This window comes from Trachypithecus francoisi, unplaced genomic scaffold (genome assembly GCF_009764315.1).
Source record: "Trachypithecus francoisi isolate TF-2019V2 unplaced genomic scaffold, Tfra_2.0 Lachesis_group8, whole genome shotgun sequence".
Lineage (NCBI taxonomy): Eukaryota > Metazoa > Chordata > Mammalia > Primates > Cercopithecidae > Trachypithecus > Trachypithecus francoisi.
Genome location: NW_022681473.1, coordinates 54,397,208 through 54,424,906, shown reverse-complemented (window position 1 = coordinate 54,424,906; position 27,699 = coordinate 54,397,208). Strand labels below are relative to the sequence as shown.

The 27,699-nt window shown below is 41.3% G+C and overlaps 1 protein-coding gene and 1 long non-coding RNA gene across 4 annotated transcripts in view; one reads left to right on the top strand and one right to left on the bottom strand.

Moving 5' to 3' along the window:
• Positions 1 to 75: 75 nt before the first annotated feature.
• On the bottom strand, positions 76 to 5,807 carry ZBED5 (zinc finger BED-type containing 5). Of its 3 annotated transcripts, none has more exons than XM_033205361.1 (3): positions 5,461 to 5,807; positions 3,423 to 3,536; positions 76 to 2,397 (listed from the first exon to the last, which is right to left on the bottom strand). In XM_033205361.1, the coding sequence occupies exon 3, from the start codon at positions 2,144 to 2,146 to the stop codon at positions 143 to 145; it is 2,004 nt and encodes a 667-aa protein (XP_033061252.1). In that variant the 5' UTR covers positions 2,147 to 2,397; positions 3,423 to 3,536; positions 5,461 to 5,807; the 3' UTR covers positions 76 to 142. The 3 variants fall into 3 exon arrangements, with proteins under 3 accessions (XP_033061252.1, XP_033061253.1, XP_033061255.1); XM_033205362.1 differs by having other exon boundaries at positions 76 to 2,365; XM_033205364.1 differs by having other exon boundaries at positions 76 to 2,360.
• LOC117080373 overlaps positions 5,808 to 27,699 on the top strand; it is a 32,007-nt gene continuing 10,115 nt past the window's right edge. Inside the window, exons 1-3 of the long non-coding RNA XR_004435807.1 lie at positions 5,808 to 5,933; positions 17,205 to 17,267; positions 22,556 to 22,622. This is a non-coding gene — a long non-coding RNA (uncharacterized LOC117080373). The remainder of the gene's footprint in view (positions 5,934 to 17,204; positions 17,268 to 22,555; positions 22,623 to 27,699) is intronic.

Here is a 27,699-nt window from a genome sequence, read left to right as displayed (position 1 = left end):
ATTCTTTAGCTTTCTTAAAATCGAAATAGTATAAAAAATTGAATTATTTTATTTAAAACCCCCAAATACCAGAGATGAAGTAAATCATCTTTTATTTTCATCTTACATTTGGTTATCATGAGACATGCAAACTCCTCCAATTTTAATGAGAACAGTGTTTTTGTGTCTTTTTATCACATATCCGCTTAATATTAGGTGTAATGTTGCTAAGTCGGATTCGCATATGAGGTGCAGCATCAAGTCTTTTCCTATATTTTGTTTTTGTTGCAGCGTAATATGAAAACCCCGTTTCACACAGGTGCATTGTAGCAAAAGGAAGAAGTACACGCACTGCACGCCTTGCAATGCTTGGGTATTCCTGAATTAGGCTACTCCAAAAATCATTTAATGAAAGTTCACTGAAATTCTGTTTCACTTGAGAATCAGATGTTAAATCAATCAGGCTCTCATAGTCCCGTGCTACTAATGAAACTGGTTTAACAGTAACTGTAAATGGATTTCTAACCCAAGCATTATTGTCATTTGTTACAGGAAAGTATTTTAACAGAGTAGAGCGCAAACCCCTTAGGTGCTGCACAATGGCACTGCAAATATCTTTATCAACTGTAGAATTAATTTCAGTCAAAAAATCACTGAGTGTGGGAAAACAATCAAAGTTTTCTTCTTCTACAGATGAGGCCCAAAATTCCAACTTTCTTAACAATGACGACATTTTATCAAATACTGTAAAAACAGTCACATTTTTTCCTTGCATTGACAAATTAACTTCATTTAATTTAGTAAAAATATCTGCAAGATACGCAAGTCTTAGCAGCCAAGACGAATTTGTTAAACAATCAGATAGTCGAAAAGCAGAATCCATGAAAACCAAAAGTTCACGACGAAGTTCAAAAAGTCTTACAAGAACTTTACCTCGAGAAAGCCACCTCACCTCTGTATTTAGAAGAAGTGCTGTGTGCTGAGCACCCATTTCCTCACATAAAATTTTTAATAGTCTGGATTGATGTGGTCGAGCTTTAATATAATTGATGATTTGTACTGCCTGGTCTAGCACATTTTTTAGAGATGTAGGCATTATTTTAACTGCTAGTGCATGTCTATATAATAGGCAGTGACTACTGGTGCTCTCGGGAGCCACATATTTTATTAAGGTGACAGCCTCGGCAATTTTCCCATCCATTGCCCTAGAAGCATCACTACAAACATCAACACATTTTTCCCATTCAATTTCATGTTTCTGCATAAAACTGTTGATACAGTTGAATATTTCTTCACCGGTAGCATTACTTTGCAAAGATTCACACAGGAGTAGGTCTTCCTCAATAGACTTATTAAACCTATAACGAACAAACACAAGCAGCACAGCAAGTCCTGAAACATCAGCTGATTCATCTAGTTGCAGTGAAAACCCATCACAAATTTTCAGTCTACAAACAAGCTCTTCTTCAATGTCAGCAGCTAGATCCTTAATTCGACGTGCAACAGTACTGTTTGATAGCTGTACTGCATCTATCTTTTTACTATATTGTTCATCAAACATCCGCATCACTACATCTTTTGCACAAGGTTTGATAAGCAATTCTCCAATAGTATGAGCCTCTCCACTCAATGCTATATGGTAACTTACATTGTATGATGCTTCTGTAGCACTTTCATTATCTGTATTCACAATTTTAGGTGTTGGGGGTTTATTATTTTCAGGTGAATCAAGATGTTGCTTGAAAAAGCTTATGTCTTTGTCTTTATATGCAGCATGCTTAGTTTCCAAATGTCTTCGAAGCTTACTAGGGGCTAAAGAGCTATTCGATAAAATTTTCTTACATAATACACACTGAGCATGAGGTGCATCTCTATTCCCGAAGTAAGTAAATCCAAAAGACAAATAACTTTCATCATATTTTCTTCTTTTTGGTTTTTTACTAAATGTTATTTTGTTGGAATTGGATATAAATTTGATCTTGGAAAGCTCACCTTCTGATTTTTTAGAAACTGAAGGTTGCAGCTGTTTATCTTCACTTTGTAATATCCCAACCTTCTGATCATTTGATTCAGACACAATCTGATAACAGAAAGATTCCACTTCTTGTTTAAGACTCCCTTGTTTCAGCAACAGATCCATGGACAATGAGTTTGTGGTACAAAACATGGTTAATTTAGAACAGACATTGAGTATCGCAAATGTGATGAAACTTTAAGACAGGATACAAAGAAGACGAGCAATCATCAAAGAGATGATATATAGCAACACATCAGTTAATTTCTAAACGCTGCCTATCCATCAATGCGCAGATGGAACATCATACGTTCATGTATCAGGTGATCTCTCATGCGACTTCCTGGTGCTCTCAGGTATGGCACACCTTTTCTTAAAGGTAGATTATCACATAAAAATAAAAGCTATAGAAATGAGTTTAGTAGTCTTAATCTCATATTTAAACATATTAAAATCAACCATAAAGAAAAACTACTATTAGCTTCCATCTTTTTCTCAAAACATTTATTAACTTAGAGAATATTAATATTCTATAAAACATAATTTGGGAATCATTGAGCCAAGAAATTATTAAGAGTTGTTATACATATTTTTAAGAAAGGGACCTTGAAGAATACGTCCCATGGCAGGGGTTGGCAGGCTTTTTTTGTAAAGGACCATATAGTCTCTGTTGCAACTACTCAACTGTGTAGTTGTAACATGACAGCAGCCATAGACAAGACATGAAAGAACGGGCACGGGTGTGTTCCAATAAAACTTTACGTACAAAACCAAACAGCATGGGCCACAATTTATCAGCCCTGTCTCATGGTATGTAGTACTGTGAAATCTCTTTTAGCTTTCGATGCCTACTGCCATTAGATGTATTAGTTGTTGATACTATTATGTATCTTCTGAAGTCCCTTCAGGGTTAGCAACAATTCTGAAGAAGTGAATTAAATACACACACAGTTCCAAGTTTTACGAGATACATAAACATAATTCTACTGTATCCCAAATGCTTTGTTAACAATGAAGAATAAATTGTATATCAAAAGTTAGGTACTGTTTCTCTGGACTTAAATTATATAAATGTTTATATTATCCAAATTAAGACTCAATGAAAGTAACATATATTTTTACAAATTACTCTGCATTCTATTTATACAACAGGTGAAGTACTTAACCAGGATCTAAAAAAATACAAACTCTCAGTTAAGAGGTTTATTTCTCATATAATAAAACAAATCAAAATTAAAAGAATAATGCAATCTAAGGATTGCTAAAGAATACTGTTCACTCTACAAATTAAGGCATACAAATTATGTCTATCCAAATATAGCTACTTTTGATTTAAACTTTATAACCTGGCTATAGAGTAAATTTTGTATTCTCATGTTAGATCCTGAGTCAAAATGGTTCTCCTATTAAGGGGTAGAAGGTAAGATACCTGAAATAAGGTGTTCTCCTTTCTGTAATCCCTCTCTCCACCTTGGCAGCTTGAAATGCACTCTTCAAAAGAATAAAATTAAGGAATGGGGTGGGAAGGGGAGTAACCAAAAGCCTACAACGAGAAAAATTAAAATTAGACACAGTAACAAGAACTAACTATAAACCCGTAAGAAGGGTTCACTCTTTTTTTTTTTTTTTTTTTTTTTGAGATGGAGTCTCGCTCTGTCGCCCAGGCTGGAGTGCAGTGGCCGGATCTCAGCTCACTGCAAGCTCCGCCTCCCGGGTTTACGCCATTCCCCTGCCTCAGCCTCCCCAGTAGCTGGGACTACAGGCACCCACCACCTCGCCCGGCTAGTTTTTTTTTGTATTTTTAGTAGAGACGGGGTTTCACCTTGTTAGCCAGGATGGTCTCGATCTCCTGACCTCATGATCCGCCCGTCTTGGCCTCCCAAAGTGCTGGGATTACAGGCTTGAGCCACCGCGCCCGGCCGAAGGGCTCACTCTTTCTGGATCTAAGCAATGCGAATGATTCTTTACTGCAATGCAGATCTTGGACTGAGAGAAGATGCTTAGCATAGTAAAAATTCTAACATTTTCATCCTGTTTAATATGCTGGCAATTTGGCTGCTTTGAGATGTTCCCCCACTTACTGACTTCATAGAAACATGTTAACAACAACAACAAAACAACACACTTTCAAGAACTTAAAACTAAATCTAATTTTTAAAAGTACAGCCTCATCAATGTCTCTAAAACTAGGCCTTGAATCTAAAATGGAATTATACATAGAACTATTACATGAAACAATCCTTTCATTACAATCATTTTTAGCCCCCCAATAACCAATCTCCTCAGGTAAACAATATTTAATGAGTGATGATTTTTTTACTGCATGCCAATTACTGCTAAATCCCTCATATAGACTATCTCATCGATGAAGAGACAAGGACTATTTATAACCCCATTTTAGAGGTAGATACACACAGGTTAACATATTTCGCTACACCTCTTATAAGTGAAAAACCAAGTTCAGAGCCCAAGAAGTGTGACTGCATAGCCCACGTGTCTAGCCATTACTTGTGTGTTCCTGAATACTTTTAATTCCCCAACTACTAAAAAATCTGGTTACTAGGAATTGGGCTATGCAGAAAAACAAATGAACAATGGGTTACAACTGCCAGAAAGTCGAGGGTCTCATACTAGCAACAGCAGAAAGCCCTACTTCTTATTGGGAGCAAAAAAGCAGATTCTCCTTCCACAGGCTCCATTTGGATTTTGCAACGGGGAACTTTATGGAGCTGCTGGTTCACGTAAAAGATTAGGATCCGTCTCCCTCGTTGCCAGAGAAAGACACAGAAGAGTAGGAAGCTTTTGTTTTCAGAAAGGAGGTCCTCATCCCCACCTCTTCAAAGGTGTTTCCCCGAATTTCTCGAGGACAAAGAATCTACTCCTCTGAGAGTAAAGTTTCCTTTCCACTCCCTGAAGAGCGCGGAAAACTTCCGTAATCTCCCTCTGGGCAAACTGACAGGTATCACAATCCTTTCTTCCCTACCCTCGGGCGGTTCCGGCTGGGAACAATACCCTTAGGGCAGGAGGGCAGGCTCTGACTGCAGGCCAGCCAGAAAGGTGGGAAACGATGCTCCTTCCAACACCTAAATGCTTTTTTAAACGGTCACCTGGATGTGGAGCCAGGGCCAACTATCCCTCAGCTCCTCCCTGTCATAGGTGCGCGCTGCCCAAAGACCACCACGACTAGGGGGGGCTCCCTACCAGTCGCAGCCCACCCTCGCCTCAGGACTCCTCTCGCGTCCCCGGGCGGTGGCCTCTGCTAAAGACCACATGAAAACGTCTCAGCACCCAACACCATCTCTCTATTTCATCTCCATCAGCGATGGAGAGAATGGTCTTCGCCGCGGCTGGGCTGCACAGCAGCGCCGCGGTCCCCAGCTGAGCCCGCGACCGCCATTTTAGGCAGTTCCAGGAAGCGGCCATTTCACAGCGCACCGCTTAGCCGCGGCGGCGGCTCTGCTCCTCACCTTCACCGAGGCCTGAACGGGGTCAACAGCCAGTCGTCGTGGACTGGAGGGGGAGGGGAATAGAAAAACAAAACAGAGAAACGGAGGATTCGGGGACGGGGTGATGCTCTCAGCTCAGGGATACCGCCTAGGCCATCTCCATAGATATCCGATTCGCGGCTGGCGCGGTCGCTGGTCTGAAGATAAATTTAGCACTCTAGAGGACCCGAACCCTACAGTCTTCACGAGCGACTCTACCGCCGCCCAATCAGCGCCAGATTTGTACCCCGCCACCAATCCGCGCTGAGCAGCGGGGCGGGACCAAAGGAGAGGACCAAGCTCGGTTGAGGCGCAGCCCAGCCGTGGCTGCAGTGGCCGTGCTACCTTGGTGATAGCGGAGCGGCTGGGTACGAAGCAATTGTTCCCAAACTTTACTAGCCCCGTCGGCCCGGGCGCTCGTCGAGAATGCAGGTTCCTGGGTACTGCCAGATACGGTTGGTGATACTGTAGGGCTGGAGTGCAACCCATGAATCTGCATTTTCATCATTTCTCCCGCTCGGCCCGGACGAGGGTGATTCACGGGGATTCGTGGTGGCCCCAAAGGAGCACGCAGAACCTCGGCTGCTGTGCATTCGCCACCTCTTTTGTTCCCGCAGGCCTTACCCGGGTCCAGTTTATACAGCCGCCACCTCCTTTTCTTGGTTTCCCACTGGAATCTGGGAAGAAAACTCGTCCTTTGCTTCTCCGCCCCACACCCGACGACGGAGTGTCTAGGGGCCTGGCCGGCCTCGGCTGTGCGGAGGGCTGAGCCTGACGAGCAGGCGCTGATCCGGCGCAGACCCTGCCAGACCTCTTGGGTGGCCCAGAGTAGTCTGGGGAGCCGCAGTACAGGACTGGATAGGGACAGCGGCGTCCACGGGCAAGCAGAAAGTCCGTTGATGTCTTAGCATCACAGTGGCGCCCTCCCCGCAGGAACGCCTGGCCGCCTGCACTGAACAGTTGCCTGGAGGGAACGGCCAGCCCGCCCTGAATTACTCTCTTTGTGGGCTGCAGCTTTCGGGTATTTTAAGCCATGGTTCTGTGCCCTTCCTTGTTCTCAGAAACACCACAGCCAAAGGCTGCAGGTTATGTGCTTTCATTTTGTGTTAAGTTGCGTGGTGGAGACCTGGAATCTGTTTTTCCAAATAGGCACCTTGAAATAGATACGCTTCTTAAGGGGGGAAAGTACGAGTAGGTCCTATTATTTGCAATATTTTAGCCTTTCCAAACTCCGTAGAAATGACTAAATGAAGATTGGATCGTATTTTCAGGCACTGCGCCAATGACAGAAAATTCCCAACTTGGGGTCAAAAGCAAGGGCAGCTTTCGTTTTTCTTAAGTATGCTTCTGATCAAATATCTAAACTGTTGAAAGAAACCTAACCCTTAATAAGACAATTTACAGGAGTGCATAGACAATTTCCTAGGACTGACATTTAGTTCCAAATGTTTTAAAGTCATTTACAACATCATCTCACTGTATAGTAAGCTGTCCATATATTCTCATTATTATTTTAAAATTATTCCTATTAAATCAGTTTCATTTGAACTTTAACCATAAATGCATATATCGTTTTTGGGAAGGGGGTACAATCTTGCTTGAAGAGCAAAGGATTTTATTTTGTAATTGCAGGAGTTGTCTCGCTTCGGAATAATATTGGAATAATATATTTTCTTGTTTCATATTTTAGAAAAACATTTTACACATGTGCTTCCAAACCAATTTTTTAATTATTTATTTATTTTTATTATTATACTTTAAGTTCTAGGGTATATGTGCACAACGTGCAGGTTTGTTACATATGTATACATGTGCCATGTGGGTGTGCTGCAATTCGTTAACTCGTCATTTACATTAGGTATATCTCCTAACACTATCCCTCCCCTCTCCCCGCACCCCACGCCAGGTCCCGGTGTGTGATGTTCCCCTTCCTGTGTCCAAGTGATCTCATTGTTCAATTCCCACCTATGAGTGAGAACATGTGGTGTTTGGTTTTCTGTCCTTGCAATAGGCTCCCAAACCAATCTTTACACATCTAGTTTACATCTTCATGAAGAGGGAAAACCCAAAATACTAAACTGATAGGCGGAGTAGTGTTTATCAGGAATTAGGTCCTGATATGATTTGACTCTATGTCGCTACCCAAATCTTACATCGAATTATAATCCCCACGTATGGAGGGATTAAAGTGATTAGATTATGAGGACGGTTTCTCCCATGCTGTTCTGATAGTGAGTGAATTCTCACAAGATCTGATGGTTTTATAAATGGTAGTTTTTCCTGCGGTGTCACATGCTGTCTCTCACCTTCCACCATGTAAGACCTGTCCTGTAAGACATGCCTACTTCCCCTTCCTCCATGATTGGAAAATTTTGTGAGGCTGCCCAGCCATGGGCAACTGAGTCAATTAAATCTCTTTCCTTTATAAATTACCCAGTCTCTGTATTTCTTTATAGCAATGTGAGAATGGATTAATATAGGGCCCCAAATCTGAAGTGTCTCATAATTAAAGTTCATGAAACGTAACTTTTTTTGTAATCGTTTTGTCAAATTATTATAGAATGTTGATGAGACAGATAAGAAAAAATACAATGTAGAACTCAGACCAGTAATACATAGCTAGAATTTATTAAATACATAATGTAGGCTGGGAAGCTATTGTATACACTTTTTTTGTTTTTGCTTTTTGAGTCAGGTCTCACTCAGTTGCCCATGCTGGAGTGCAGTGGCACGATCTTGGCTCCATGCAACCTCAGCCTCCTGGGCTCAAATGATCTTCCCACCTCAGTCTCCTGAGTAGCTGGGACTACAGGTGCATGCCACCATGTCCGGCTAATTTATGCTGGTTGTGGGAACTACAAACTGTGTTTATGTGCATACTTGATTTATATTAGGCAGAAAACTATTGTGAATAATATTACAGTAATGTATTAGGTATGGAGGCTGAGCCTCACCATTAAAAAGGACTCAGTACCTCTCTCAGTTCTTGGGGAAAAAAAAAAGGACTCAGTTTGTTAATGTGTGGCTCAAGTCAAATAATCACTGGAAGCAGTAATAAAAATTGTGACTGAAACCCCAAATTTGCAGCCTCAGTTGCTGTAGGACATCTGAGATGACAATTGTGTTCACATTGGTTTTATGAGTTAATTTGTGTTGCAGTAGGTTTTCCAGAAGCAGATCATGAGACAGAAAACTATGTAGCCAGTATTGTAGGTCAGACTGTGTCACCCTTACGACGTTTATACTCCTCCCTTCCTCCCTGAGTTACTAGATGTGGGCTGCCCTGGGAAGGGCATGACTGCAGCTGAGGTCCTAAGCAGGGCAGAGTCCTTGCTTGAAGGAATAGCTGAGTGGCGCATCTTCACGTTGGCCACAATTTGGAACCTTTAATATAAAGATGGTAAATTAACACAGTTTCATTGTTTTTGTGAAAGTTATCATTATTGGGGTGTTGTGTGCTTTGTCAGCCTTCGAGATGTATGAAACATTTAAGGGAATTTCGTGACCACATGTATGATTGGTTTATTGGTATTATATTTGCAAGAGTTATGTGTTTATAAAAATTTCACTGGCTAGATGTTAGATATATTACATTTGTAATTGTAGTTTAAAATGTCTAAGAAAATGTGATTAGTTGATTATGCAAATGGTGTTAAATATTTAAGCAATATTTAGTCTGTTAATGCTTGTGAATTAAACCATAGCAGAGCATAAGTGAAAGTGATTGTCTATGTTTTTATACAAAAATAATGAGATTTATAAATAGACATAATATTTATACATTGAGCTTAAAGGATTGTGACATATGGGTTTACAATTTCAATATATTTTGCCTATGTATAAACAAACTAATGTCAATTATTAACTTTTTTCTTTTTTTTTTTGAGACAGGGTCTCACTTTGTTATCCAGGCTGGAGTGCAGTGGTGCCATCACAGCTCACTGCAGCCTTGACTTCCTGGGCTCAAGCCTCCTTGACCTCAGCCCTGCGCAAGTAGCTGGGACTACAGGCACCAGGCGTACACTACATACAGGCGTGTACTACACCACGCCTGGCTCATTTTTTGTGTGTTTTTTTTTGTAGATCCGGGGTTTCTCCATGTTGCCCAGGCCTGTCTCAATCTCCTGAGCTCAAGCAATCCTCCTGTTTCAGCCTCCCAAAGTGTTGGGATTATAGGTGTGAGCCACCAGGCCCAGCCATGTCTGACTCTTTATCTCTTGATAGGCCCTATCTGCATGGCAGTATTGTGGCCTCTGACATCCCAAAACTTACAGAGAAAGCATATTCCCCCAGCTACATTGGAAGAAAGGTTTCATTCATTTTGGGTTACATCTGTGAAGTAAATACACTGGCCATTCAAGGAGTGCTCTGAATGGCCAACTTGGGAGACATACCTCCTTCAGTTTTGAGGACATGAATTTGCTGTGCCACCAGAATTTCATGGAGTGGTTGAGTGAGCAGTGCCTAAAAGAAGGGATTCTGGGCAGATGGAAAAGTGAGAGATACCTACTAAATTTCCTTTTCTTGCCCCTTATATCTGATCAGCCACCGAGAAGTCCTTGGCCAGGCATGGTGGCCCATGCCTGTAATCCCAGCACTTTGGGAGGACAAGGCAGGACGATTGCCAGAGCCCAGGAATTCGAGACCAGGGTAACATGGCAAGACCCTATCTCTATAAAAATAAAAAATACATAAATAATACATAAAATAATAATAACAAGAAAAAGTCCTCAATTGTTCTAATCTCTAAGACCAAATTTTCTCTCCAATTCCTCTGCCATCACTAGGCTTACTATCAGTTTCCTTAACCAATCTCTTAGCTACCAGCCAATCTCTATCAAATTTATCCTGCACACAGAAAAGCACTTTGTCTAAAATACAGACATTAAAGTCTTTTTTTTTTTTTTTTGAGATGAGGTTTCACTGTTGCTCAGGCTGGAGTACAGTGGTGGCATCATGGCTCACTGCAGCCTCAACCTGAGGAGCCTCCCACCTCAGCCTCCTGAGTAGCTAGGACTACAGGCACGCACCACCACACCAGGCTAATTTTTGTATTTTTTGTAGAGATGAGGTCTCGTCATGTTGCCCAGGCTAGTCTTGAACTCCTGGGCTCAAGTGATCATCCTGCCTCAGCCTCCCAGAGTGTTAGGATTACAGGTATGAGCTACTGCACCCAACCTAAAGTCATTTTCTTACTCAAAGTTATCCCATTGTTGGGGCGATCAACTCTTCAACTGGGCATTTAAGGTCTTCATTAAACTGGATTTACTTTTCTTTTTTTCTTTTTATAGAGATAGGGTCTTGCTATGCTGACCAAGCTGCTCTCAAACTCCTCGACTCAGGCAGTCTGCCTGCCTCTGCCTCCCAAAGTGCTGGGATTACAGGCATGAGCCACCACACTGACCCAAAACTGGTTTTGCTTTTAAAATTTGTTTTCAGTGTTACACAGTGACAGTGCTAGTGTAGCAGGACAAGCAACAGACAAAACTCCTCAGACACCAAGTTAAAGAAGGAAGGGGTTTATTCGGCCAGGGACATCGGCAAGACTCCTGTCTCAAAAGCCGAGCTCCCTGAGTGAGCAATTCCTGTCCCTTTTAAGGGCTCATAACTCCGAGGGGGTGCATGTGAGAGGGTCGTGATTGATTGAGCAAGTGGAGCAGGGGTGCTGACTGGGGGCTGCATGCACCGGTAATTAGATCAGAACAAAACAAGATAGGGGTTTTCACAGTGCATTTCTATACAATGTCTGTAATCTACAGATAACATAACCAATTAGGTCAGGGGTCGATCTTTAATTACCAGGCCCAGGGTGCGGCGCCAGGCTGTCTGCCCATGGATTTCATTTCTGCCTTTTAGTTTTTACTTCTTTCTTTGGAGGCAGAAATTGGGCATAAGATGATATGAGGGGTGGTCTCCTCCCTTATTCCCCACTTTTGAGACTCTCACTCAATAGTGGGAGTTCTCACTTTCATTTTTACTACCCATGTCTTCTTGCAAGACAGATTGATAGTGATTCATATAGTACACTTGTGCTGAAGCATTTTGGTGAACTAAGGTAGTGATGAAACTTTTTATCATTTGAAGAAGTACAGGTAGCAAACAAGGGAGCAGTAAGTAGGTTCCTATTACTATTATAACTCTTAGTATAAGAGTTTTAAATCCTCCTAGTGCTGGGAACCATTTTCTAAACATGGCCCTAGGATTAAGTCAATGCCACACTTGCACGGGCACATGTGCCAGTTTTGTCATATCTCTAACTATGTCTATAACTACTAGCCCTTGATTATCTATGTGTAGGCATCAATTAGGTTAAATTTTGTATAGACCTCTCCTTCAGCTGCTAGCAAGTAGTCGAGAGCTAATCTATTTTGATAGATAGCATTTCTCATCTGAGTTTCTTGCCAGACCAGAATAGTCAAAGCTCTGCTGGTTTTATTAGCGATTATTTTTAAGACAGCTTGTAAACGTATGATTTGGTTGATCATCTAAATGGGGGCCTGGTATCCCCATGAGCCGTCTTGTGCCTAAGTAGCAGGCCTATAATATTGTGTAATTCTCTGAGGGGGCCATTTACCATTTTTTTCCATTTCTTATAACTATGCTTCTCTTTTCGCGGGAAGCATAGACAAGGAAGCCCAGGAGTTCACCTGTTTTTATGGGCAGTAGGAAGAAAGATGGTTTAATAGTGCCAATAACACAACTACCTGCCCACTGGTCAGGTAATTTGGCATAAGCTCTATGCCCACATATCCAGTATAATCCAGTGGGGGCTGTCGAGTCCTGGTGGGACTCTGGGTGGGTCCACACAGTTTGCAACTTTGGGAATTTACTAAATGGATTTCTCTCTGTGTGATTTGAACTCCACCAAGTGACTGTTTTTGTGGTACTATTATACTTAGTTTCTGTCTCAGACAACTAATTCATCCTACGGGATGAGTGAATTCTTTTTCTTCTCTAGCTATGCAATGTTGTCCAATAATTGAGGCTTTTAGAACCTAGAAATTATCAGGGTGATTCTTTTGAGCTGGGAATTCATCAGGAACCGAGTCTGTAGGTACTAATTCTTGGGCTTCCTATGGCCATTGATCTCCTATTACAGTTCCTCCACATACATGACATGAAGTGACACTGAGAGATTATGCTACATGCTCGGCTAATTGCAAAAACAAATTTCTTGTTTTTCCTGGAATTCCTGGTACTGGCGCTTTTAGTTTATCATAGAAGGTTTGAAATACTGGCTCAGGAGAGCATTTATAAACTTTTTCTCAAACCGTGATATTTACTTGAAGATCCAGTCTAGCTCCATCAATTTTTAGGGTTACACGTTCCCCTTTTTTTCCAGCGAGGATTAAGGGGATTGGTTATTACTAGCTTTAAGGGGTTACATTATCCCTTAGTACAGGAAGGGCCATTTTTTCCTTTCTGAAGGTGGACTGGATCCTTTTCATTTTTTTTTTTTTTAATCCAAGTGGCCTAAATGACACAAGACCAGTATTTACATTTATTTCCACACAGTCTTAATTTACGACAGATGTACTTATTTTCTGCCATATAGCCTGTTTTCTAATTAAGAGAACTACACCTTATTTTTAACTTATTACTATTAATGAAAACACATGCATCAAATTTTAAGGTGACTTGTTTGGGTACTGCCTTTTTTTTTTTTTTTTCTGTTTTGGCTGACACTTTACTCGTATCATTTATGAGCCCCTACCAGTCTTCAGTTCTTAATCTTATTTTAAAAACTGTGGTCATGGGAGGCTCAGATGGGTCATAACACACATCAGGTTGGTCATTTCCTGGGCTATGTACCTTGTATAGAATAACATTATACAAACAAGTTCTTTTTAGAGTTCCAGTACACTTATAATAACCGTAAAATAATAGGACCGTAGCAACCTTTTGTCTTACCTCAGTGACTTGATGTATACACTGGGGACAGCCCTCAGTCTGAGGAAGGTCAGTTGAAGTCTTTACTGTACAAGTTCAAATTTTAAGGCAAATGAGTCCTGCGATGAGTTTCCTCATGCTTTGGCTATGCATGGACCAGTCAGCTTCCGGGTGTGACTGGAGCAGGGCGTTTCGTCTTCTTCAGAACTTTGCAGGGGTTGGCGCAGCTGCTCCCATCCACGTTCGCTCACAGTCTGTTGATGTTTAAGGATGTTCTCGGAGGTTGGGCCTGCCAGAATAAACTGAATCCAACACCTCTACACAGTTATGTTCAACTGGGCTCTTTGATACAGGGAGCAAGGTGGTGGGGTTTAAGATGTTTGCAAACTTCAGTGGTTATGTGGGGATTTTCACTTAGCAAGCTTTGGTACTTGGTTAATCTAGCATTTGTTAACCAATGATGTCCTTTGGTATTTATTAAAGTTACCACAGCATGGGGGGCCTTTATATTCAGGTTTTGCCTAAGGGTTAGTTTATCTGCTTCTTGTGCTAACAGGGCCATTGCTGCTAGGGCCCTTAGACGTGGGAGCCAACCTTTGGAAACTGTCTAGTTGTTTTGAGAGATAGGCCACTGGCCTTGGCCAGGGCCCCACAGTCTGGGTTAAAACTCCAACTGCCATTTTTTTTCTCTTTCTGACACATAGAGTGTAAAGAGTTTTGTTAGGTCAGGTAGCCTCAGGGCTGGGGCCGACATGAGTTTTTCTTTTAACTCATGGAAACCTCGTTGCTGTTGGTTGTAATACATGTAGTTTATCTAATCTACATTTTTATTAACTGTCACCCACCAAAATACTGACTTAAATCCTGCAGCTATTTGATTTCAAGCTTTAAATTGATCTGGTATTCCTCGTGGGACTCCAATTGTGTCTAAATAGACATGGGAGTCAAAAGATCAATAAGGGGCTTCTCTCACTTTACGATGTCTAATTTTTTTTTCTTCTGGTTGATGAAATGTCAGGGTGAAAGGGATAGCCAATTGGACTAAAGTACAAATGCCACTCAAGTTATTCAGCAGAGTGCCTAGTAAAGATCCACCACAATACCACCACCCATCTGCTCAGAGTAAGTTAATTTCACCTCAAACTATTGCATTTAATGCTCCTCTTGTTATATCCTGTGGGGACTTGCCAAGTCAAAGACAGCTCTCTACTTCAGAAAAGTACTTCTGTCCCTCCTGACTCTCCTCAGACTGGGCATTAGTAACTAGGCTGACCAATTGATAAGCTCTTGAAAATTCTTCAGCTCACTGCATCCCTTCAGGTCTCCAAGGAATGCTAAGTTTCCTCCCTGTCGGGAGAGACACAAAGTGAACTTAGTGGGAGACGGAGGCTGGATGGCCCTTGGGGGCTGACCCACAGGGTGCTGGACTTTGGGATATAGCAGAGAGAGAGCTTGGCATGACTTATTACTCCAGGCTGTAGAATCCTGGAAAAGAGCTACTATGCAGCCTATGCCTGGTCGACTGGAGGACCACCTTAGTGGAAAGGGGACAATCTGGGCCTCTGGCCTGCCAGGTGCACAATCATAACAATTGCTTTTGTTTAACGTGCAGATGGAATATTTGATCCATTTTAACCAGGTATTTGCATCTTGGTATCCTGTCTTAATTGCTAGAGTTTGTTTTAAGTCTTTAACTTCTATGATCCTCTAGTAAAATGAATGTATGGTTTTAGGAAATTACAAAAAAAGGTTGGGGCAGTCCATCCCTGTTCTTTAGTGGTCCACAGAACGTTGGACCAACTATGGCATGAAAGCTCTACATGGGGGGGCAAGACTCCTGGTTGGCACTGGGGTCTTTATCGAAATCTCCACGGATTAAATGGTCCTAGTTTACTAATGCCTAGTCTGAGGAGAGTCAGGAGGGACAGAAGTACTTTTCTGAAGTAGAGAGCTGTCTTTGACTTGGCAAGTCCCCACAGGGTATAACAAGGCGAGCATTAAATGCAATAATTTGAGGCAAAATTGACTTGGTTATGTTAATAACTAGATGGTCAGCAATAGAACAAGGAAAGAAGAAAGAGTAATAGAATAGATGAAAAGAGTTAGATTTTTCTTAGCTTTAGTTTGATAGGGTTTTCCTCTGGGACTATGGCCCACGACTCTGGAGGGGGTGGCGTTTTCTTGACTCAGGTGTAATGAGTCCATCCTTTTTTGCTGTACGAACAGCAGCCTTGGTGGTTAGCAGCACAAGGTAGGGTCCTTCCCCAGCTGGCTCCAGTTTTTCTTCTTTCCACCTTTCGATGAGAACGTGATCTTCAGGCTGGTGCTGGTTTACCGAAAATTCTAGGGGTGGTACATGTGCTAAAAGACTTTTAGTTTTTGAGAGAAAGGAAAGTGGAAGATAAACCAAGTATATAATTTCTAAGAAATTTACCTTTTGTTTTAAATGTGGGGACCTTGGCAGTGGACTTTATAGTCCTTAGTGCCTTTTTACTGAGAAATTTCCTTCAGCACCTATTTTTATTAGTTTTTAAACCAAAGAAAGCCAAATACTACTTTACATTTAACAATGCTTCTCGTATGATTTTTATCCCAGATAAGCTAAATTTTATCTTTATATTAGTGTGTTATTAATGTTAAACCTAATTTTAATAAAACCTTGTAGACATATTTATGTAATTTTTAATATTTCACCATAAGGTAAGATTTTATAGACTCTTTTTAACCTTTTATAATTTTTGCTAAAGAGCAGATTGATGCTTTAAGAAAAACTTGTTATGCTTCTTTTTTTTTTTTTTTTTTGAGACGGAGTCTCGCTCTGTCGCCCAGTCTGGAGTGCAGTGGCGCAATCTCGGCTCACTGCAAGCTCCGCCTCCCGGGTTTACGCCATTCTCCTGCCTCAGCCTCCCGAGTAGCTGGGACTACAGGCGCCCGCCATCTCGCCCGGCTAGTTTTTTGTATTTTTTAGTAGAGACGGGGTTTCACCGTGTTAGCCAGGATGGTCTCGATCTCCTGACCTCGTGATCCACCCGTCTCGGCCTCCCAAAGTGCTGGGATTACAGGCTTGAGCCACCACGCCCGGCCGATGCTTCTACTTTAATGTCCAGTTCACAGAAAAACTGGATACTTTTTTAACTTTAGCTAATATGTTTACACACAGAATTTTCTTTACAATTAATGTTTTAAAACTTGCTTAAACCTTGAAAACAATGATTTTTAAAAAACTTTTTAATGTAGATAAAAATATACATTCTTATACCTCCTTATAATCCTTTTGCTAAAGGTATATTTTACTTTTCTTATACACCTTGCACATAAACTGTTTTTTTTTTTTTTTCCAATAGTTTTACATTCAGGAGGTCTAGTTTCTTTTAAATTATACAATTTTTTTGCATAAATTTTTAAACACTTTTTTAAATAACCTTTTTTTCACGACTTTTACAGGCAACTTTTAGACATGCCTTAACTTTTTGACTTATTACAAACATTTCTTTTTTTAAACAACAGTTAATTTATTTCAGGACAAGAATTTACCATATAACACTCTTTTTATATAAATTCTGCCCCCCCCCCCCCTTTTTTTCCCCCTTTTTTTCCCAAAGATGATAACCATTCTTTTCCAAAGGGAACTTTTTTTCATGTCTGTGGACTAGACTGTCTAAGGCCACAAGAATAGAAGTTACTGTGATACATGTTACATTGTTAACTTTTAGCAAACTTTACTTTTGTTGAAAACCTTGTAAGTTTGGGTTTTTAGTTATCCTTTGCTATTAATAAGACCTTGTTTTGTCCAAATTAGAATTGGTATGATGGCTTTTTTTTTTTTTATTACCCAGGAGGAACCATGATCGTCCTGTCCTGAAGGGAGTTCCTCCTAGGTCTGGTCAGACCTTCGTAAGGTAATTAAGATTTAGATCCCCTGTTAGGAAACCTGCTGGGTTAAGGGAACTTCCAGTGGTTAATGTTAAATCATCTTTCTTTCTCTCTTTGACTTTGTCTCTCTCTCTTTGACTTTCCTTTTGCCTCTGTCCCTCTCTCTCTCTGCCTATCTCTTTCTGTCTCTCCTTGACTCCCTCTTTGTCTCTTCCTCTCTGCCTCTTCCTCTCTCTTTTTGCCTCTTTTTTTTTTTTTTTTTGAGACGGAGTCTCGCTCTGTTGCCCAGGCTGGAGTGCAGTGGCCGGATCTCAGCTCACCGCAAGCTCCGCCTCCTGGGTTCACACCATTCTCCTGCCTCAGCCTCCCGAGTAGCTGGGACCACAGGCTCCTGCCACCTCGCCCGGCTAGTTTTTTGTGTTTTTTTTAAGTAGAGACGGGGTTTCACCGTGTCAGCCAGGATGGTCTCGATCTCCTGACCTCGTGATCCACCCGTCTCGGCCTCCCAAAGTGCTGGGATTACAGGCTTGAGCCACCACGGCCGGCCTCTTTTTGCCTCTTTTCATCTGTCTCTTTCCTTTCTCTCTCTCTGCTGGTCTTTCCTTGCCTCTGCCAGCCACTATGCTGCTGTTCTCTCAACCACTGTGTGTTAGGGGCGGGGAGTCTAAAACCAGTTGTAACCAAGTGTCTATGTACTGGAGCTGGTCTGGGTGCCCTGGCTTACAGGTTACCTTGTGCCATACCTTTGAAACAGGGGACCTGTCCAAGCTTCCTTCTAATGGCCAACCTACCTCTAATGCTGGTCAATCTATCTTACACAAAGTTTAAAGTTTTCCTGGTGTCATAGTACTCCATAGTCTCCCTTAAATGCTTTTCTTGAAATTTTTCAACATAGCTCTTAGTGGGGTGGGCTTACTTTGTGCCTCACCCACGTTTCCTCGAGACAAAACACCACGCTCACACCACACGCACACCACAAAACAAAGAATGGGTAAAAAGGGCACACACACACTTTTGTAGTTTACACCAAACCAAAATCAAAACCAAAATCAGAGTATCCAGAAATCCAAGCCAGGTCAAAACCAAAGTATCAAGCAATCCAAGGCAAGTCAAAACAAAAACCGAAGTGCTGGTATAGGCACACCGTGGGTGGTCAGGCCACGCTTCCACTCAAATGGAGTAGGCAAGTTCCCAGGACCAATCCTGTTAAGCAGTTCAAACCAAGTCAAAACCAAAACCAAAGTGCCGATAAAGGCACGCCCTGGGTGATCAGGCCACGCTTCCACTCAAATGGAGTGGGCAAGTTCCCAAGACTGGTCCCGTCAAGCAATTCAAACAAAGTCAAAACCAAAACCAAAGTGCCGATAAAGGCACACCATGGGTGATCAGGCCACGCTTCCACTCAAATGGAGTGGGCAAGTTTCAAAGACTAGTCTTACTACGTTTTAGATGTCCAGACTCCAAGTGCCCATTCCTTCCCGGTGTTCAGCCACTGCTTTGATCCTCCACGGGGGCCTGCCACACCCTGCTCAGGCGAGGCGTCCCACTGGGACAAATGCCTACCCAGGAGCACTCTCAGGAACCGCGTTGCTCAGGCTGGTTGCAGTCCCCCGCAGGGATGTTCCACAGGGCAGGCTTAAGCAGCCTAAGGAGGTGTCTAGACCATCCGACCATCCGCCAATCACCTCACTTCCCAGTCAGGAAACCAAGAAATGTAGCAGGACAAGCAGAAGACAAAACTCCTCAGACACCAAGTTAAAGAAGGAAGGAGTTTATTCAGCCAGGGGCATCAGCAAGACTCCTGTCTCAAGAGCCAAGCTCCCCAAGTGAGCAATTCCTGTCCCTTTTAGGGGCTCACAACTCTAAGGGGGTGCGTGTGAGAGGGTCGTGATTGATTGAGCAAGCAGGGGGTATGCGACTGAGGGCTGCATGCACAGGGTAATTAGATCGGAACAAAACAAGATAGGGATTTTCACAATACGCTTCTATACAATGTCTGTAATCTATAGATAACATAACCGATTAGGTCAGGGGTCGATCTTTAACTACCAGGCCCAGGGTGTGGCGCCAGGCTGTCTGCCTTTGGATTTCATTTCTGCCTTTTAGTTTTTACTTCTTCTTTCTTTGGAGGCAGAAATTGGGCATAAGATGATATGAGGAGTGGTCTCCTCCCTTACTAGGTGGAAAGTAAGGCAACTATGGTCAGGAATGTCTGGAACTCCCTCTCCTCAGCTGGTGGTCTTGTGATGTGTAGTTCACTTGTTCTGGCTTAAAGGCCCAAGTTTGAGGTATTCTTTTTGTTGTTTTGTTTTAATTTTAATTTTTATCCAAGCAATGGAAGCATAGAGTTTAAAAATTCAAGTACAACTAAAGTATTATAGACAATAACAACAAAAAAAACCATTTCTTGGCTCCTTCTTCAGATGCAATCCCTTGTAACATTTTATGCCATTCAGGAGTTCCAGGCCAGCCTGGGAAACATAGCAAGACCCTGTCTCAAACAACAACAACAAAAATAAATCCAATAACTCTTAGGTTTGTGAAAATTGTCAGAATCAAGATAGAGTCCCTAGTGTGTGTGGGGAAACAAACAAACAAACAAACAAATAAAAAACAGACAAGTAGAACCCAGGAAGGCCATTAAGAGAGGATTCTCATGCACAGATGCCTGCTAATAAAAACTGTCACAAAACACTGCAAAACCACAACCTTGCACAAACGCTGTCAAAATATTACACAAAAAATACTTCTTCAAGGACATCTGCCCAGCAACTCCCTGTGCAATCTTGGACTGGTGTCACCCTTGCTACTGATCTTTGTAGCCAAAGATAATTATCTCAAAATAATTATAATCCTCCACATTTTTCCCTTTAAAAACCTTTGTCTTCCCTTACCTCCCTGAATATGCACATAGTTTACTATGGCACACATATTCCCACTGGAATGCTTTATTCCCAAATAAACATCATTTTCTTCTAGACAGCCTCCCTCTGTTATTTAGGTTGAAAGATTAATACTATTGTTTTTAGTTTCCACTTCCCTGAAGCAGGAAAAATTTTATATTCCTCTACTTGGGTAAGAATTTGCCTATGCAAATGTTAATTGGCTCTATAGCTACTGATTATTCCAGTGATATTTCAGTTCCCCTTTCAGAGAAATCATTTGGGCAACTCCCCAACTGCTCACCTTTTAATCCAGATCTGGTTGTGGTTAAAAAAAAAGAGTAGGAATATACAAAAATTAACTGGGCATGATGGGGTGCAAGCCTGTAATCCCAGCTGCTCCGGAAGCTGAAGCAGGAGAATCACTCGAACCCAGGAAGTGGAGGTTGCAGTGGGCTGAAATCACACTATTGCACTCCAGTCTGAGTGACAGAGTAAGACTTCTGACTCAAAAAACAAAACAAAACAAGCCAGGCACAGTGGTTCACACCTGTAATCCCAGCGTTTTGGGAGACCGAGGCGAGCAGATCACCTGAGGTCAGGAGTTTGACACCAGCCTGGCCAACATACTGAAACGCTGTCTCTACTGAAAATACAAAAATTAGCTGGATGTGGTGGGGCACACCTGTAGTCCCAGCTACTCAGGAGGCTGAGGCAGGAGAATCATTTGAACCCAGGAGGCAGAGGTTGCAGTGAGCTGAGATTGAACCATTGCACTCTAGCCTGGGCGACAGAGCGAGGCTCCGTCTCAAAAAAATTAAAAAGGCAGGATTGTGTGTACAGCAGGTACAGCAGAAGGTGAAGGAGGGCAGTTCACTCAGAAAATAACTGTGGCAGATATTGCAACATCTCTAGTGTAATTCTCTTTAATTTATAAAAAGCTAATCACTTTGTTACTTTAAATCATGACACACCTCACAAATGTCATATACTCCTTTTCTAGACACTGCAGTTGAAACTCTTGGTCTAGAAAAAAACAAATTATTGGGCCCCAAATTGAGAGGCTTGAATATTACAAATCAGACACTTTTTCATATTTTTGAGGAGGACAGGTTTACTTGTATTGAGAACCCAAGTTTCAAATAATAATAATTTAATTAAAATAATTTGTTTTTGAGACGGGGTCTCACTCTGTCACCCAGGCTGAAGTGCAGTGGCACAGTCTTGGCTCACTGCCACTTCCACCTCCTGGGCTCCAGTGATTCTCCCACCTCAGCCTCCCTGGTAGCTGGGACTACAGGTGCCCACCCTGACTCCCAGCTTTTTTTTTGTATTTTTGGTAAAGATGGGGTTGCACCATGTTGCCCAGGTTGGGCTCAAAACTCCTGAGCTCAAGTGCTCTGCTCACCTTGGCCTCCCAAAGTGCTGGGATTACAGGTGTGAGCCACTGTACCTGGCCCATTGATAATCATTTGTCTGGAACTTTACAGAGTACCTTCACAATCGCTCTCTCATTTGAAACTTGAGACAACTTATTTAATTAAGCAGGGAGGTATTCTCATCCCTATTTACAAGGAGTGAGGAATCTGAGGTTTAGAGAAGTTGATGGGGTTATGCAAAACTATATGCAACATACAGTTTTTGGAATAGGCAGTGCTTGGATCAGTTTTCCTGATTCAGATCAGTGTCTTTTATACTTCCTTTTCTTAAGAAAGTTTTCAGGATTGGGATAATGCAGTTACAGAGTAGTTCTGCTAAGTTATTGATCTTGGGCTAAATAATATAGTCAGAACTGTCATTTGGAAAAACACTATGTTCTTCCAGAGTTACCCTCTTATAGAAGGTGAAAACTAATCTTACTCCCTTAACTTTCTCGGGAAGGTTGATGTTCAACTTTTAAAAGCCACCCCTTTAAAAATAATGCTAGATATAGACAATTTTTAAAGCCAAAGTGAAGGTTTACAAGTCATTTAAACACTCAATTACTTGGGGAGAGACTGAAATGCCAGCGGATGGGTTTATTTATAGCACTGTGCTGAGAGCCAGTATATGTATTTATTTGTACGAGAGTGGAATCTTGGCTCTGGATCATTTCCTGACTTGTTTGAGACTCTGGGCAAGTCATTTATTATGTCTGTATTTTGGAATTATAGCCTTGCCTCAAAGGTGTGCTCTGTGATTAAATGAACTTCTATTTGTAAATCTTGTTTAAATTTCTCTGATGAAAGGCATATCAGTGTTGATAGTTGTGGAGGATAAGAATGCTGGCAATAATAATAAGTATGATAATATCAGTGCCTTGAATTTATGCAGTATCATTACTTTGAGGTTTTGAGTGCCTCCCATGTAACATATATTCTACAACAAAAAACTGTAATTACAAACATTTCACAATAAATCATTCTTACTGTGATTTTTTTTTTTACTTGCAGAATTGAGCATACCACAAAAAAGTTCTCATTTTGTGTCCTCCCATCCCATTCTCCTCGTTAACCAAAGGTAATCACAGTTAATTGTTTTGTATCTATCCAGATGTATATGTATACATACTAATGTATATGACTGATATATTCTATAAATTATTCCACAACTTATAAAATATTTATAATGTTTTGACCTTTTCAATATGCCTTGAATAAATTTTCATGTCAGCATGTAAATCTTTCTTTTTAATAGGTGCATAGTTTCCCAGTTGATTTATTTAATCATTCCCTTATGAAAAGATTCTTGAGTTGTTCTAATTTTTCAACATTAGAAGCAACGCTACAATGAATGTCCTATATATACATCTTTGCACATCTATGTGTGTACTGCTGTAGGTTAGATTTCTAACATGGCTTAAACTTTCATGCTGAAAAGATATGTATTAAATTGTACCCCAAAAAGCCTTACCAATGTACTTCCATAAATAGCACACAAGAGTGTCTTTCTCCTATGGTCAACATTGCTTTGTATAGTATCAGTCTCTCTAAATTTTGCCATGTGACAGATTAAAAATTCATTTTAATTTTCTTAACCACTAATAAGGTTGAGCATCTTTTTGTAAGTTTATCAACCATTTACATTTATTCTTTTGTGAACTACCTGTTCAGAGACATTCTCATTTTCCCCATGGGGTGAGTTTCTGTTTCTGTTTCTCTTTCCTTCTCTCTTTCTCTCCTCTTTCTTTCTTTCTTTCTTTTTTTCTCCTTCCTTCTTTCCTTCTCTCTCTCTCCTTCCTTCCTTTCTTTCTCTCTCTCTCTTTTCCTTCCTTCCCTCCCTCCCTTCCTTTCTTCCTTCCTTCCTCTCTCTCTCTTTCTTTCTTTTTCTTTCCCTCCCTCCCTCCCTCCCTCCTTCCTTCCTTCCTTCCTTTCCTCCTTCCTTCCACAGGGTATCACTCTGTCACCCAGCCTGGAGTGCAATGGTGCCGTCATGACTAACTACAACCTCAATCTCCTGGGCTCCAGTGATCCTCTTGCCTCAGCCACCCAAGTAGCTGGGACTACAGGCACATGCCACCATGTCTGGCTAATTGTTATTTATTTATTACTGCCTTTTTTTTTTGTAGAAACGAGGTCTCACTAAATTGCCCAGGCTGGTCTGTGTCTTATTGATTGTAAAATCTCTTAAAATATTTTGATTATGAATACTGGGTTAGGTATGTTTCCCAGCTTGCTGTTACATTGTTATCTTTTTTCTTGCTGAAGAAAAAGTTTTTAATAAATTTATGAAATCAAGTCCAGTGTAGTGGCGCACACACATAGTCTCAGCTACTTGGGAGACTGAGCAGGGAGGGTTGCTTGAGCCCAGGAAGTTGAGACTGCTGTGAGCCATGATGGCACCACTGCACTCCAGCTTGGGTGATAGAGCAAGACCCTGTCTCAAATAAAATAAAATAAAATAAAATAAAATTATGAAATCAATCTTTTCATTTGTCAACTAAAGGAAAAAAAGTTAGGCTTTTAAAGAATTAACATTAGTTAATTCTCAGAAGTTACAACGTTAGTTTTTTTTTTTTTTTTTTGAGATGGAGTCTTGCTCTGTCGCCCAGGCTGGAGTGCAGTGGCCGGATCTCAGCTCACTGCAAGCTCCGCCTCCCGGGTTTACGCCATTCTCCTGCCTCAGCCTCCCAAGTAGCTGGGACTACAGGCGCCCGCCACCACACCTGGCTAGTTTTTTGTATTTTTTAGTAGAGACGGGGTTTCACCTTGTTAGCCAGGATGGTCTCGATCTCCTGACCTCGTGATCTGCCTGTCTCGGCCTCCCAAAGTGCTGGGATTACAGGCTTGAGCCACCGCACCCAGCCACAACGTTAGTTTTATTCAGAGTCTTAGTGAGCATTGCAACCCGGGAGAGTCTTTCAGAGAGTCTCTGTTAGACTGCTCCAAAGCAGCGTTTCAGCCCTCAGCTTCTATACAGGCGGTGGAGGTTCTGCATGTGCTTGGAAGTTACCTAAAGGTGCTCAGAGGTTACATTAGAGCAAAATCTCATCAAAGTTCAGGAGCGAGAGTACATTTAGTTATAGATCACAGAGGCATATTCATTAATCCTGTCAGATGTTATGGATAGGAAAAGGTAAGGGCTCACTGAACTTATCTTTTCCACAAATGCAGTGATTCAGACGTGGGAAATTGTGCTCTATCCTACTTATGGTCTTCAAGCATTTTTCCAGAGAGCTGAGCTCAATCACTGAGTCAGGGGTTTGGGAAGTTTATGCTGACAAGCAGAATGACCAAACGTGGTTCTTCACAGCAAGGGCGGACTGTGTGGCTAGCCAGAGGCAGATGTTTGCTACTTTGCCTCACACATTTATGACTTTTGGGATTTGTGTCTTCTTAAGAAGGAAACTCTTCTATCATCCCTACCTTAAGATTATAAAATAGTGTCCTCATATTGTTTCTGCTATTTTTAAAAGCATCAAGTGCTCTTTAATCCTTGTGAGGTGTATTCTGAATAGCTATGAGAAAGGAACCTATTTTATTATTTTACCAAATATTTAGCCAGTTGCTTCAAATATGCTAATTAGTTCATTTTAATCCCAGTAATTTGAAATGCCATCTTTCAAAAATATCAAACATTCGTAATTCTTGATTCTATTTCTAGAGAGAGCCATTTGCCTAATTCAGTATTAATATTGCATTATTTAATTTTTACTGTTTTCTGTAACTGCATAATCTATCTTGATATCTGATATACAATGTTTTTCCTCATTCTTTTTTTTCCCCCCAAATTGCAGGGCAAAATCTTGTGCATTTTTTCTTCAATAGTAACATTAGAATGAGCTTTTTAGGCTCTATAAATAATAACACTGGGATTTTGGTTAAGAATCATACATTAAATAAATGTAGGAGAGTTGGCATTTTTATAGTAGTGAGTCTTTTCAGTCTGGATCATGGTGTGTTTTTCCATTTATTTAGGCCATCATTTAGGTCTGCTTTTTTTTTTTTTTTTTCCTGAGACGTAGTCTCGCTCTGTCACCCAGGCTGGAGTGCTGTGGCTCACTGCAAGCTCCGCCTCCCGAGTTCACGCCATTCTCCTGCCTCAGCCTCCCGGGTAGCTGGGACTACAGGCGCCGCCACCTCGCCCGGCTAGTTTTTTTTTGTAGTTTTTAGTAGAGACGGGGTTTCACCGTGTTAGTCAGGGTGGTCTTGATCTCCTGACCTCGTGATCCGCCCGTCTCGGCCTCCCAAAGTGCTGGGATTACAGGCTTGAGCCACCGCGCCCGGCCTAGGTCTGCTTTTGTCTTTTTTTTTTTTTTTAGGATTTTCAGTATATTTATGTAATTTTCTTTATCTGAGTCTTAATGTTTATTACACAGTTAATTCTCTGTTATTTTATAGTTATGGTTTTATCATGAATACAGTTGTAAAATTCTATTTTCTTTTTTTTTTTTTTTTTGAGGCGGAGTCTCGCTCTGTCACCCAGGCTGGAGTGCAGTGGCCGGATCTCGGCTCACTGCAAGCTCCGCCTCCCGGATTTACGCCATTCTCCTGCCTCAGCCTCCCGAGTAGCTGGGACTACAGGCGCCCGCCACCTTGCCCGGCTAGTTTTTTTTTTTTGTATTTTTAGTAGAGACGGGGTTTCACCGTGTTAGCCAGGATGGTCTCGATCTCCTGACCTCGTGATCCACCCGTCTCGGCCTCCCAAAGTGCTGGGATTACAGGCTTGAGCCACCGCGCCCGGCCGTAAAATTCTATTTTCTAATAGTTAATTATCGATGAGAGAAGTTATTATTTATTATTATTATTTTTTCTATATCCTACCTGATAATTTAATTTTTCTTTTATTATGGAAGATTTCAAATATATACAAAGTAAACAGAATGGTTATGAGCTGCCACGTACCCACCCCAAAGTTTCAACAATTATCAACATTCTGCCATTCTTGTTTTGACTCCCTTCCTACTTTCCGCTCCCAAAATTGCTCTTACTTTTTACAGTTCTTTTTTTTCCTCGTAGATTAAAAAATTTAAACCGTTTATTTTGAGATAACTGTGGATTCACATGCAGTTGTGAGAAATAATACAGAGAGATCTCAGGTACCCTTTACTCACTTTTCCCAGTAGTAACATCTTATACAACTCCAGTACAATATCACAAGGATGTTGACATTGATACAATCAAGATAAAGAGAATTTCCATCAGAATCTCTGGTGTTGTCCATTTATAGTTACACTCATTTCTCTGCCACTCCCACTTAACCCCTGGCAACAACTAATCTGTTCTCCATTTCTGTAGTTTTGCCATGTCAAGAATATTATGTAGGCCAGGTACAGTGGCTTATGCCTGTATTTCCAGTACACTGGGAGGCCGAGGCAGGCAGATTGCGTGAGCTCAGGAGTTTGAGACCAGCCGGGGCAACATGGTGAAACCTCCATCTCTACTAAAATACCAAAAATTAGCCAGCGCCTGTAGTCCCAGATACTCAGGAGGCTGAGGCAGGAGAATTGCTTGAACCCTGGAGGCAGAGGTTGCAGTGAGCTGTGATCATGCCACTGCATTGCAACCTGGGCTATAGAGAATGTTATAATAAGTGGAATCATTTATATACATTAGATAACGTTTTGAGATTGAAATTTTTTTCACTTAGCATAATTCTCTGGAGATTCACCAAGATAATATAACAATAGTTCATTCCTTTTTATTGCTGATCCGTATTCCATAGTATGGGTATACCACAACTTGTTTAACCTGTCACATGTTGAAGGACATCTTGGTTATTTCCAGTTTTTGGCTATTATGAATAAAGGTGCTATAAACTTTTGGGTACAGGTTTTGTGTGAACATGAGTTTTCATTTTTCAGGATATATGCCTAAGAGTGCAATTATATGCATGGTATAATGGATGGTAATTTTATGTCTAACTTTTTAAAAAATTGAAAAACTGTTTTCCAGTTTGGCTGTACCATTTTACATTTCCATTAGCAATGTATGAATGATCAGGTGTTTCAACATTCTTGCTAATATTTGGCATTGTTACAATTTATATTTTAGCCAACCTAGTAGGTGCATAGTGATATCTCACTGTAGTATTAATTTGTATTTCTTCCTATGGCTAATATGTTGAACATCTCTTAATGTGTTATTTGCCATCTGTA

Bases quoted from the DNA above. Each gene is read 5' to 3' on its own strand.
- ZBED5 (XM_033205361.1), bottom strand. From the start codon at position 2,146: ATGTTTTGTACCACAAACTCATTGTCCATGGATCTGTTGCTGAAACAA.